A 13,007-nucleotide genomic window follows, 5' to 3' on the forward strand; every position below is an offset into this window, starting at 1 on the left:
ATTTGCTATCAACATTTGATTCTGAGGTTGTGTGAATTCATCCTGTGGAAGTGAAGAGGCAAATACCAAATAGATTGAAATATAAAGGTATTGTGCTGGGAGAAAGGAAAACCAGAAGAGATAATCTCCCTTGTATGCCAGGTTAAGACGCTTGAACTTTGTATCTTAAAAACATGGAGAGGTTTTTTTGTTTTTGTTTTTCTTTTGAGAAAGAGTGGGAGGGTCAGAGAGAGAGCCAAGCAGGCTACTTACTGCCAGTACAGAGTCTGATGTAGGGCTCAAATCCACAAACCATGAGAACATGACCTGATCTGAAACCAAGAACTGACTGCTTAACAGACTGAGTCACCCCAGCACCCCACACCACTGAGAGGGTTTAAGCAGAAGTAATACATCCAGACTTGAAATGATACAAAATTGCTCTGGTGTGTTTTGCTTCTTTAAATTTCTTTAGCACCTGAACATATTTTTCTTTTCCATTTCCGGAATTGAACTTTCTCCAAACATCTTGTGCCACCCACTCTACACTGTAAGTAAAATTTAATTCATTTTTTATCCATCAAATAAATATTAAAAATTTTTTTTGTATTTATTTTTGAAAGACAGAGTGAGACAAAGTGAGAGTGGGGGAGGGGCAGAGAGAGAGAGGGAGACACAGGATTGGAAACAGGCTCCAGGCTCTGAGCTGTCAGCACAGAGCCTGACGCGGGGCTCGAACCCACAGACTGTGAGATCATGACCTGAGCTGAAGTCGGACCCTCAACCGACTGAGCCACCCAGGCGCCCCCATCAAATAAATATTAGGAGCACATTAGTTAATACAATGCACTGTTTCCAAAAATCTATGAAAATAACACATAAAAGAAGTAAATTAAGAGATACTTTGCATTATAAAATAATACATTTACATATTTATGTAAAATTTCAAATTTATGTCTTTCAAATACATTAGAGGAAAATATCTGAAGGAATTTGTTTCTCATATATTAATAAACCATTGTATAAAGTGGAGCATGCATACATTTTTTTACTGATTCAAATGATCTAGTTAAGAACTATTACTAGTTACACCAGTCAAACAACCTTTGAAAAACAAGTTTCCAGATGCCCCTGTTTATCAATGTGGAGGAGTAAATGAATACTCTATCAGCTGTGAGGGCAGGATGTCCTATATCTCAGTAATGAGAGATGATACTAATAAATAGTATTTTAGGATAATTTAAGCAAAAATCCCTCAAGCAGGGATGCCTGGGTGGCTTGTTGGTTAAGTGTCCAACTCTTGATTTTGACTCAGTCATGATCTCACAGTTTGGGGGATCCAGCCCTGCACTGGGCTCTGGACTGAGGGCATGGAGCCTGCTTGGGATTCTCTCTCTCTCTGTCTCTCTAATTAAATAAATAAACTTCAAAAAAAATCTTTAAAAATCCCTCAAGCAGAGAATGACAATTTAGAAAGTTTACAATCTAACTTTGACAAATTGCATTCATTTGATAGAAAGGGGATATGCAGTATATATATGTATGTAAACATACACACAAATGAATGTATGTATGCACATATATATAAAACATATGATATACATACATACACACATACATAAAATAACATAATACAAAAGAAACTTTCCTATTGCCTCTCTGGAATCAGACCTTTTGTTTAAAAGCTTTGAATTCAGAAAATGGGGCACCTGGGTGGCTCAGTTCGTTGAGCGACCGACTTCAGCTCAGGTGACGATCTCACAGTTTGTCAGTTCAAGCCCTGTGTCGGGCTCTGTGCTGACAGCTCAGAGACTGGAGCCTACTTCAGATTCTGTGTCTTCGCCTCTCTCTGCCCCTCCCCTGCTCACGCTCTGTATCTGTCTCTCAATAATAAATAAACATTAAATAAAATAAAATAAAAAATAAAAGCTTTGAATTCAATTCAATTCTCTCAACTTTTGGGGCACTTGGGAGGCTCAGCTGGTTAAATGTCAGACTTCAGCTCAGGTCATGGTCTCCCAGTTCTGTGAGTTTGAGTCCCGTATCTGGCTTTATGTTGACAGTGTGAAGCCTGCTCCGGATTCTCTGTCTCCCTCTCTCTGCCCCTCCCCACTGTGTGCACTAGCTCCCTCTCTCTCAAAAAATAAACATTAAAAAAAAAATCTCAACTTTCAAGAATGTGTAAATTAAGCTGTACAATATTACACAAAGAATAGTTTCCAGAATATATTAGCCACAAACTGTCCTCCAAAGCAAGAGGGAACTATTCTCAAAATTCAGAAAAATTCAGATATTAAAAAAAATTGGGTTTTACACAGACTAAAACTGAAATGACTTTGGAACCAGGAGGGAAATCTGTATAGAAGAACTTTTCTATAATTTGTTCAAATTCAAGAAACTCATATTTTAAAAAGGATAAAACACAGCCATAGAGCTGTAAAAAAAATAGTACAGTGTCTTGACCATAGAGTAATGAGGCTGATTTTTTTTTCCCACAAGAATTAAAGTCACATGGAGTACAAGCCTGAAATGTGTGTCTTCTCTTCAGTCAGAAGCAACAGAGTGAGACCAGCCAAGAAGAGTGAGTCATATGACCACAGTTAGACAAAGTTGCCAAAGTTGTTTTCCATTTCATATGTCCTTTAGAAGGGCAAAAGTGGAAAAGCAGACCCAATTGTGAATGTTAGCTTTTCCACATTCAATAAGCTACAGTAGGACAGCTACTATATGCTGATTAGGACTAGTAATGGGACTTAAGTTCTAATACCTGAATTTCCCCTCTATTCAACTTCTTAAAATATGTTGAAAACATAGAGCATTACTAACATAATTTCTCCTAATGTAATTGGATAGTCTAACTTGGCATCCTGTTCTCTCACTGATTTTGATTAAAATAATAATATTCATAAGGAAAAAAAGAGTTAAAAGAATACCATAAAAGGGCAAATGCTTTCATGGACAGACTTGAAACTGGATGGTTGATTGTATTAAGTGTGCTTGTTAAAGAAGCTAAGGTCTCATTTAATTTCCTCGTGTGCTTTGCCTTGGTTCAAAAGAGCCATAAGCCCAGGATTTGGTCAGCACTTAAAACGTTTACTGAGTTTCCACTTGGTCCTTCCAGTCTGCTAAACGCATAGATGGTTCTGTAAATATCTTGGGGCGCCTGGATGGCTCAGTCGGTTGAGCATCCGACTTTGGCTCAGGTCATGATCTAGCAGTCTGTGAGTTCGAGCCCTGCGTCTGCTCTGTGGTGACAGCTCAGAGCCTGGAGCCTGCTTTGGGTTCTGTGTCTCCCTCTCTGTCTAACCCCTCCCCTGCTCATACTCTGTCTCTGTCAAAAATAAACAAACATTTAAAAAAATTAAAAAAAAAAAAGAAATCCGACTTGGCTCATGTCCTCAAGGGGTTGGTCAAAAGATAAGGCTTTAAGAGAATGTATGTACCATACCAATCCACAACTGCAACTTGAATAATGCCTAACATTTAATTGTTCCGTGTTTATAACGGGGCCAGAAGCTTTGAATGATTAATCTCAGGTAAACCTTATGACAATTCTGACATTTAAGATTTTCAGGTAAGGACACTTAGGCCTAGATAAGTTATGTAACCTAAGGACAGTCAAAAGGATATACACCTGAATGTTTGCATCTGTTGAGTAATCTCTGGAGTTTCTGGGACTCCAGTGCCAGAAAGATCTTGCAAAATACAGACTTGGATGATGGGAGAAGGGAAAGAAGGAAGAGAAGGCCCTAGAGGCCCAGTCCTAACCTTGTCTCTTGTCCACGGGCAATCTTGACCAGGCTTTCCTGGTCACACCTAATGGCATTTGGCTTGTGGCAGATTCTTACTGCAAACGTGCTCTACTCAAGTCAGGGCCAAGGGTGGAGAGAGGGGACTGATACATGGACGAAATGAAAGCTGTCCGGGAGGGGGAACAGATGTAGGGGACCTCGAGGGGGTAGCCCACACACGTGCCGCCCACACACGTGCCGGACACTGACTTGGAAAAGCAACAGGCTCCGAGAGAGACCCTGCGCTGCCCCAATGCTAGGCCAACAATTACCAAAGACTTTGGCGAAGGCCGACTCCCACGCCTCCTCAAAGCTAACAGGCCGACAAGGGGCTGCCTAGGCAAGTGCGTGCATGGGGCACAGCTGCCCGGAACCCGCGGGCACTGGGAAAAGACTCCGGGGCCGAAGGACTGGGGTACTTCCCCCGCGACCCGCGCTAGCAACGCAGGCTTACGCTCCCGGCCCCTCCCAGCCTCGCGTCTCTATAAACTTGCAGCCTCAGAGGGCACTGGAGGCAGGAGGACGTCAGCGACGCGCGGTCGAGCCTCCAGCCCGCCCCTCGCGCGCCTGCCTCTCGCTCCCTTCCCGTTGACGCGGCGACGGTCCGGCAGCGCTCCGACACATTCACGCGCGCGCTGCAGCTCGCCGTCTCCTCCCAGCCCAGCCCCGAACATGGCGGCTCTCAAACGCCTCTCCGCCTGGCCCTGGCTCTGCGCCTCCACCTGCCGCTCCGGCGGCGTCTGGTCCAAGGTAAAGTGCAAGCGAAGAAGGCCACGCTCCGCCAGAGAGCAGACGAAACCCCGCGTGTGCCCGTGTCCTCTCCCCTGCCCGCACCCACGCTGTCCAACCTACAAGTTAGCATCCGTGGCGCCGGGTCCAGAGGCACCGAGACGCACCGACGCCTGCCTTGCCTCTCTGCTCCTTCGGGTGGCTGCCTTTGCGCGGTTCTGCAGCCGATTCCCCGAGCCAGGCGAGACCAGGCGTAGAGGCGCGCCAAGGGGCTGCAAGCGGGCGGGACGGCGTTTGGCAGCGGCGAGACGCCCTTCAGGGCACAATCGCGTCCTCAGGGGGGCACCGGGAGGGCGCGCGTGTCTACGGCGGGGTAGGGGTGACGGCAGCAGGGGGCAGGTTTGCACCCCGCACTGGGATTTGAGGGCTGGGGGGCCTCTAGAGGCCCAGAATCCAGGGCTGGTTAGCACGAGTCGGCCGCGGAGGGGGCGGATGCCGGGTGCCTTGGAGGTGGAATGCCGTCCCCTCCCTGTCTTCCCTTTTTTGGCTGCGCCGCACAGCATCGCGGCGGTGGGAAAGGGAACCCGGACTGGAGCGCACGCCTGGGCATCTTCTCTAACCAGCGGAGAAGCCTGTGGCGCTCCGGCCCGCCGTGGCTCGCGCGCGGTCTGGGGCGCCGGCATCCGCGTTGGAGGATTTCCGTTTTCAAACCCTTAGAAAATCTTGTTCCGCCCTTACTGCCAATTCGCCAACAAGTGGTATCCTGAGACACTCTTCGCGGCGATTGTTAGTTGATAGGTTTTTTTTTTTTTTTTTTTTTTTTTGCCTTGCTCTGTCCCTAAATGTAGCCCAAGCTCAGGTGGAATTCGTGTTCCGAGTTCCCTGAGGCCAGTAGTGGCCCAGAAGTGAGTGGAGTGTAGCGCATCTCCGCTACCATCGTAACCATGGAACCTCTTCCTTGCAAGAGAACAACAACGAAAAGGGACCTTTTTAACTTAGTAGCGTATTAAATGATAGTTTTGTACTTGAAAAACATACCTTGCACACGGTGTACTCACAGACTGCCCCGCCCCATTACTGTTTCCCAAATCCAGTCTCTTGACAACAGTGAACTCAGGGGCCACTAAGCTTCTTAGGTAAATGCTAGGGGGTGATGTAGAACTGGAACATTTTACTCATAAATGCCTCTTAGGAAAGGAAGCTTTTTGGTAATTGCAGGTAGCTTTGGGTTTATAAAGCATTATTAGAAGGGCACTTGAGTAACCTTCAGTCACATTGCTGCAGGTGCTTTTGAAACTAATGCATGCCAGGACACTGTGATACCCTGCCTGGAGGTTAAAAACATTTGCTCTTTTGCCAGTTACTTATTTGCCTAAGTGTAATTTACTCACTTTCCATATTTAGGTATAGCATTAAACCACTTCTGAAGCCCAGCAAACCTCTTCTCAGGTGGCAGTTACAAATTAGAGGCTTTGTGGGGCGCCTGGGTGGCTAAGGCAGTTAGGCCTCCTACTCTTGTCTCTTGATTTTATTTTAAATTTTAACGTTTATTTATTTTTGAGACAGAGACAGAGCATGAGCAGTTGGAGGAGAGGGAGACACATAATCCAGAGCAGGATCCAGGCTCTGAGCTATCTGCACAGAGCCCCATGTGGGGCTTGAACTCATGGACCATGAGATCATGACCTGAGCAGAAGTCAGACACTCAACCAACTGAGCCACCCAGGTGCCTCTCTTGTCTCTTGATTTTAGCTCAGTGTCATGGTATCAGGATTGCCCCTCCCCTTCCCTTGGGCTCCGTGCTGACAAATCAGAGCTTGCTTGGAATTCTCTGTGCCTCTCCCTCTGCTCTTGCTCAGGCTCTCTCTCTCTCAAAATAAATAAACCAACATTAAAAAAAAAAAAAATTAGAGGCTGTACCTCATTAAAAATTCATATGAGGGTCCAAAGTTTCTTCCTTTCCAGTTTGATTGTCATAGATCCAAGTGCCTGCATGCAGGTGTTTGTTCAGGCTTGGCACTTGGCATTACGATTATTTAGTCCTTGAATTCTCATCTCTAACTTCCCTTAAACTTTAACACTTGGGTGCTTGTTTAACTTTTCAAATGTATAACGTTGACTGCTTAACAAGATGAAAGTTTCTGGTTGTCAGGAACAATATCATATACCTTATTCTCCAACACTTTTTAAAAAAATTTTTAAATGTTTATTTATTTTTGAGAGAGAGAGAGAGCATGAGCAGGGAAGGGCAGAAGAGGGAGACAGAGGATCCAAAGTGAGCTCTGCAATGATAGCAGGGAGGCCCGATGTGGGGCTCGAACCCACCAACGCAAGATCACGACCTGAGTTGAAGTCAGTCGCTCACCTGATATGACCACACAGGCACCCTCCATCCCTTTCAACATTACATACTATCAGGCATAGTATAGACACTCAATACATGTTTAATATATGGATGAAAGAACTCTGTGGACAAACAGAAATAGTAACCTTGAGAACTTTTTTGCTAAACATAACCAACAGCCCAAATGAGATGGTGTGTGTGTTGTGTGTGTGTTTGGCAAGTCTCTCAAACTTGAGTGAGCCTCAGAATTGCCTGGAGGCTTTATCAGAGAGGTTGCAGGGTCCAGCTGGGTGGGTGGGGCTTGAAGCACACTTTGCATAAATGAGTTCCCAGGTGATGTTGATGCTTTGGGTCTGAGGACTACATTTCAGAGCCATTGGCATGGATTTAGATTTGAATAGACTATCTGAAGTTATCTTTCTTCTCCATTACTATTTTAGAGGGAGCATTTAATACTATTTTCCATTTACTGGGGAAAATTATTACTAGAAAAAGGTCCTCAAACTACCATTAATACTTTATTTACCTTTCTTTCTTAAACTTATTTTTTCCCATATCTTCCTTCAATTCCATTCTCCCCTGAGCTGCAGTCCTGGTACAACTTGCTGGTCAACTCCACCTGGATGTCACTTAGTGCTTCAAGCTTTTTCTGACCCAAAATGACCCAGCCACAAAGTGGCTTTTTCCTCCCTTGTTTTGTTTTGTTTTCATTATGGCTAACCGTACCAGTATCCATCCAGTGTGTAAGCTAGAAGTCTTGGTATCCTTCTTTCCTCCCCTCTTCCCTCCACCTCCAGTTGATAAGCGATGCCATGTGTGTACCTTTCCTGAAATTTCTGTGGGTCTGTCCTTGGTACTCTTTCCCAGCAACCATCTATTCCTTACGGCTCCCTGATCGGATATTACAGTTGTATTTAAGTTTTTGTAATTATTTAATGACTATTAGCCTGAGTAGTTTATAAGTTTCATCCGCGCAGGGACTATGCCAGAGTATTTTCTTTTTCTTTTTCTTTTTCTTTTTTTTTAAGATTTATTTATTTTGAGAGAAAGAGAGAGCATGGGGGAGGTACAGAGAGAGGGAGAGAGAGACAGTCCCAAGCAGGCTCCATACTGTCATCTCAGAGCCCAATGTGGGGCTTAAACCCATGAACCATGAGATAATGACCTGAGCCAAAACCAAGAGCCAGGTGCTTACCCAACTGAGCCACCCAGGTGCCCCCTGAGTAGTTTTCTGTTTAATCCTGTATTCCAGTATTTAGTATGTTTGATGCAAAATGGATATTTTTTTGATCAAATGGGTGAATGAAAGAATGATTTTCTCTGCCACTTTCATGTCTCAGGCTTTATAGGAGTTGTGACATCTGGGTTTCAAAAACTCTGCTGTCCCTTCCTCATTGAAGGATGAAGTTGAAATTCTAGTATGGTCCTTAAAGCCTTCCACAACCTGTCTCAGTCTCCTTTTCTAGCCTTATCTTCACAAGCTTCTCTCCATGGGACCTGATCCCACATGTTCTTGAGCAAACACAGTGAGAGCCTTCTATCTCCATGCCTTTACTCCTGCTTCTTCTCTTTCTGGATTCCCCATCCTCATTAGTATTTTAACTCTTGGCAAGCTCCTCGTGCTTTCTGATATACCAGGCAGAATGCATCACTCCTTCACCTGTGCTCCTTTAAAGTGCTGGGTATCAATCCATCATTGGAATAGAACATGTATGTTCCCTCAGAAACAGTATGCTCCTGATTTAGAGAATTGCCTAGTGTCAGTAATTCCCTGTGACCTCCTTGCAAGTTATTTATTCATGTTATAAGTGTGTAACTGGTAGTGTTTAGTTTAAGGTGAACATTCTACCTTTTGACAGATACTTGTCCCGTAATGGACCATCATCAAAGCATTTCACACTAAACGCACTAAAGCATTTCAACACATCATCACCTCTGCTTGGCCGTGGTACTCTATGCTCCTTGCCAAGTGTGTGTGTTTAGCCACCCACGTATTACTGTCTTTTCCTTCCAATAGGGTCCTCTTCATCTCTCTCCATATGACTTCTGTTCCCCACTTCTGTGGATCAAACTTTCATACTGAAGTGGGCAGTATCAGTCTTCCTGTGTCCTGATTTATGTAACTGTAAGGTGACAAGGTCAGTATCACCTGGGTGTACAGTTCCATATCATTAAGATAAGATAATTTAAAGATAAAAAAGCAATATGCTGTGTTGAGTTTCCCTTAAAGGAATTCAAAATGAAGTGCATTTTTTGAAGTTCTGGAGCATTGAATGACAAGAAAAAAAGAAATTTAGGCACAAGAAGTATTGGTAGAAGTGGTAAGAAAGGAAGGAGATTCTGAGTTGGGAAGTCATGAGATGAAATTTAGGCTCAACTGTGAAATCCGTTTTCAGATTCTAAATGCAAGAATTTGAACCAGAGGACAAAGAGTGATGATGGGGAGGATTTTAAAAAGACAAATAGATTAAATAGAAAAAAATTTGTAGTGTAAGCATTTTGATTATTTCTTGCACTTCAGTACTTTGATCTTTTGCGGTACAGTCATTTTTATTTCCTTCCTCCAGTAGTAATAGCAGAAACTAGTGGCAACATAAAGTGAAATTTTGCAGAAGGTGGGAGAGTGGAAAAGCAAAATGAAATACACTAGGTGAATATAAAAGAAGACCTTGGTGAAAAAAATTATCCTCAGAATAAATAGATGTTGAAGCTGAACAGTTCATCGCTCTTTGTTCTTTTGGTAACCTCTGCAAATTTGAAGGCTATTAGCAGATGGTACTTGGGTCTTTTTACCTCATTGTTCTAGCATTTAAAAAAATTTTTTTTTCAACGTTTTTTTATTTATTTTTGGGACAGAGAGAGACAGAGCATGAACGGGGGAGGGTCAGAGAGAGAGGGAGACACAGAACCGGAAACAGGCTCCAGGCTCTGAGCCATCAGCCCAGAGCCCGACGCGGGGCTCGAACTCACGGCCGCAAGATCATGACCTGGCTGAAGTCGGACGCCCAACCGACTGCGCCACCCAGGCGCCCCTCATTGTTCTAGCATTTTAGAAGACATGCCAATTTATGAGCAGCATAGAGCTTCACTTTGAATTCAGTTACCTAAGAAAAAAGGCACCTCTCCTGCTTAGTCTTAGAGGGTGTTAGCAGTGATGCTCCTTGACTCCCAAAGGCTGGGGGTATGGGAGAGAATGTGGGCAGGGAGAAAGCCTGTTCAGAAAACAAACCCAGAGGCTTTCCCTAGGATGAGGCTTTCCCTAGGATGCTGCCCCCCCCCCGCCCCCCCCCCCCCCCCCCCCCGCCAAGACTTGAAGCCTTAAAGATACACAGGAAACATTCTGGTGCAACTGGTTTCAGACACCGTGCTTCCTCTTTGCCTCCCTACCTGCATGCATGCTTCTAGCTTGCCTGGTAATCTTTGAATATTTAGAATGGCAAATTTGACTACAAATAAAATAAACGTGTTCAAGTAATCTTAAAGCTAGGACCCATTTTTCAAACCCTCAACAAAAATGGTGTGGATTAATTTGCTCTAGCATGGGTCATGCTAAAAAAATTCTTTGTCAAATCAGTAATATGTACATTCATGTGTGTATGAGTAGGGTACAGCAGGGAGGTTAAAAATGAAAACTGGGGTGCCTGAGTGGCTCAGTCGGCTAAGCGTCTGACTTCAGCTCAGGTCATGATCTCATGACGGTTCATGAGTTCGAGCCCTGCGTCGGGCTCTGTGCTGACAGCTCAGAGCCTGGAGCCTGCTTCGGATTCTGTGTTTCCCTCTCTGTCTCTGTCCCCCCGGCTCCCCCCCCACCAATCTCTCTTTCAAAAATAGATAAACTTAAAAAAAAATTTTTAAATGAGAACTAAACTCCAATCAATGACAAGTTAATCTTCTCCAAAAGAAGCAAACATCCCCAGGGTATCTTCTGTAGTCCAAGCCCAGGACTGAGGCCAGGGCTGAGTGTTTCTGCTATACCATTACTTAATCCTCACTGTATCCTTGAGAAACAACTGTCATCCTTTTGTAAATTTAAAATCCCCCCCCCCCCCCGATTTTGCAATTTTCTCAGTGTCCTGCAATTGTGGTTGAACTGGAATTTGAAACAAGGGTATTTTTGGCCCCAGGATTACTGGAGTGTGGCCCATTAAGCCACGCTATTGATTTCTCAGCAAGTAGATATCAACTGTCAATGTAACAGATAGCAAAAGTCAACAAACATTCACCGAATGTGTGAAAAATGAAAAAAACAAAGTTGGACATAAATTCTTAAGTATATTGAGCCATTCTCCCATTCCCTGCAAACATTGAGCATCTATTTGTGTTTAGCTTTTCATTATCTGGATAAATGTGAGACACTTGAGTCTTTTCTAAAATACTTCTGAGGTATTTTTTTTCAAGGTGTGGGGCAAGTGTTTCAATAATTTCTGACTAATGAAGATACTAGTTTTCAGCTGAAACAGAGGAACAGAAGACCTGTCAAGTCTGTTTATCTTTTGTTTCTCGTTGTGAACCCCAAAAGTGTCCTGGATCTGTAGGAGAAATGACTTTTCTTTTGACTTCCTCTCTATAGGATTCATGTTTCTTAGTCTATAGATAAGTAGTTCAGGGTGACCTCTCCCCTAGACTGCTTAGGTGTAGATGAATTCTTTTATTTTCTTCCTCCTCCTCCTGCTGAGGCCCTGACTCTTCACCAACACCCCCACTTTTTTTTTTTTTTTTTTGGTAAGAGATAGGATTAGCATTAATTTATATATTTCATGTTTTTTACACTTTTCCCCCAATTTTACTGAGATATAATGGACAAACAACACTAAGTTTAAGGTGTACAGAGCAATGACTTGACTTGTCCTTCACTGTTTAGTGAAGATAATGACAGTAGAGTTCCTCGTGAAAAAATAGGGTATTCATAATGATTTGTTGTCTCTAAATAATGAAATAGAGTAAGATTAGGGCTTTTAAAAAACAGGGAAAGGAGCATATTGTGGTAGAAGGACTCTGTGATGAAGGCCGAAACCTGGGATCTGATCTTGCTGTAACACAGTGTTGGGTACATTACAATTACAAAATCTTAGTCAGCTTCAGAAACTTGACCTGTAAATAGAATTGGTGGGATTAGAATACCTGTGTCTTTTTCTTTTTTCTATTTTCAAGGAGACATTCTTAACTTTATTTGGTGATTCATCTGTTGGCCTCTTTATTGAGGCTATTGAACTTTTCATTTCCAGGATTTAAAAAAAATATTCGGTGTTCAAATAGAATCCAATAAATCCTTGCTGCTGAGGATGGGACAGAGAAGTAAGCTGTCTGCAGCTCAGCCTATTTCCTTTCTAGCTCTGCCTCCTTTTATTTTTGGCATTTGGGTGGTGTGCCAGGTCGTACCCCCTGTGTTTGCCTGACCTGGCTGAAGGTTGAATTTAAAGGGACAAAAGTCATCTGTGTAACCTTTGCAGATATTATTTGGCTTTCAGTATAGTTCTCTTAAAGGCAATAGGCTTTTGTAGTAATTGACATGTTTTATGAAAGAAGTTTATAGAGGAAGAAAAGAATGCTAGAAACTTACTAATGCCATTACCTTGACCCCATAGGTCGTCTGTCAAAGACTGGTAAGGCAGTGCGTGTGAGTTTACAACACTTATGGACCTTTTAACATGGCAGCATATGAGGAGTCAAGAGCCATGCTCTTGACTCCTTCTCTTTTTAGGTTGAATGTATAAGAAATAAAAGGATAAGTGACATTGATTATGAACGATTACAACACAGTGAACTCTGATTTTTCTCCTGTCCATACTGTGTATGAAGCATAAAGAGAGAAACCGTTTAAAACTGATTGTGAATATTCACTAGATAACCCGTTTTGCACCGAATAGATCACTGTGGTAAGACTAGGCACGCCTCCCTCATAGGTCATAGTCTCATATTTTTTGCAGCATCTATAAACTCCAAGCACCGTAGGGGGATGGATCTTTTTGTGTGCTGGTCATTACTTGTCCTCTTAGGAGGCATTCGCTGACCTAAGACTGGGTCAGGGCCCAACTACGTATTTGTATATGGATTATACCATACCTGATCTCCAGGGCAGCAGTCATGTCTTAGCATTTACTGGATGGAAGTAAGCACCATAGTAGTTGGCACATAGTAAGCTCTCAATGAATATTTGTTGACCG

At 43.4% G+C, this 13,007-nt stretch overlaps 1 protein-coding gene across 1 annotated transcript in view; it reads left to right on the top strand.

Moving 5' to 3' along the window:
- The first annotated feature begins 4,271 nt into the window (after nt 1-4,271).
- OXCT1 (3-oxoacid CoA-transferase 1) overlaps nt 4,272-13,007 on the top strand; it is a 137,236-nt gene continuing 128,500 nt past the window's right edge. The window contains exon 1 of the mRNA XM_043599213.1: nt 4,272-4,520. Within this exon, the coding sequence (XP_043455148.1) occupies nt 4,443-4,520 (78 nt within the window). The 5' untranslated portion in view covers nt 4,272-4,442. The remainder of the gene's footprint in view (nt 4,521-13,007) is intronic.

Source organism: Prionailurus bengalensis, chromosome A1 (genome assembly GCF_016509475.1).
Source record: "Prionailurus bengalensis isolate Pbe53 chromosome A1, Fcat_Pben_1.1_paternal_pri, whole genome shotgun sequence".
Classification (NCBI taxonomy): Eukaryota; Metazoa; Chordata; class Mammalia; order Carnivora; family Felidae; genus Prionailurus; species Prionailurus bengalensis.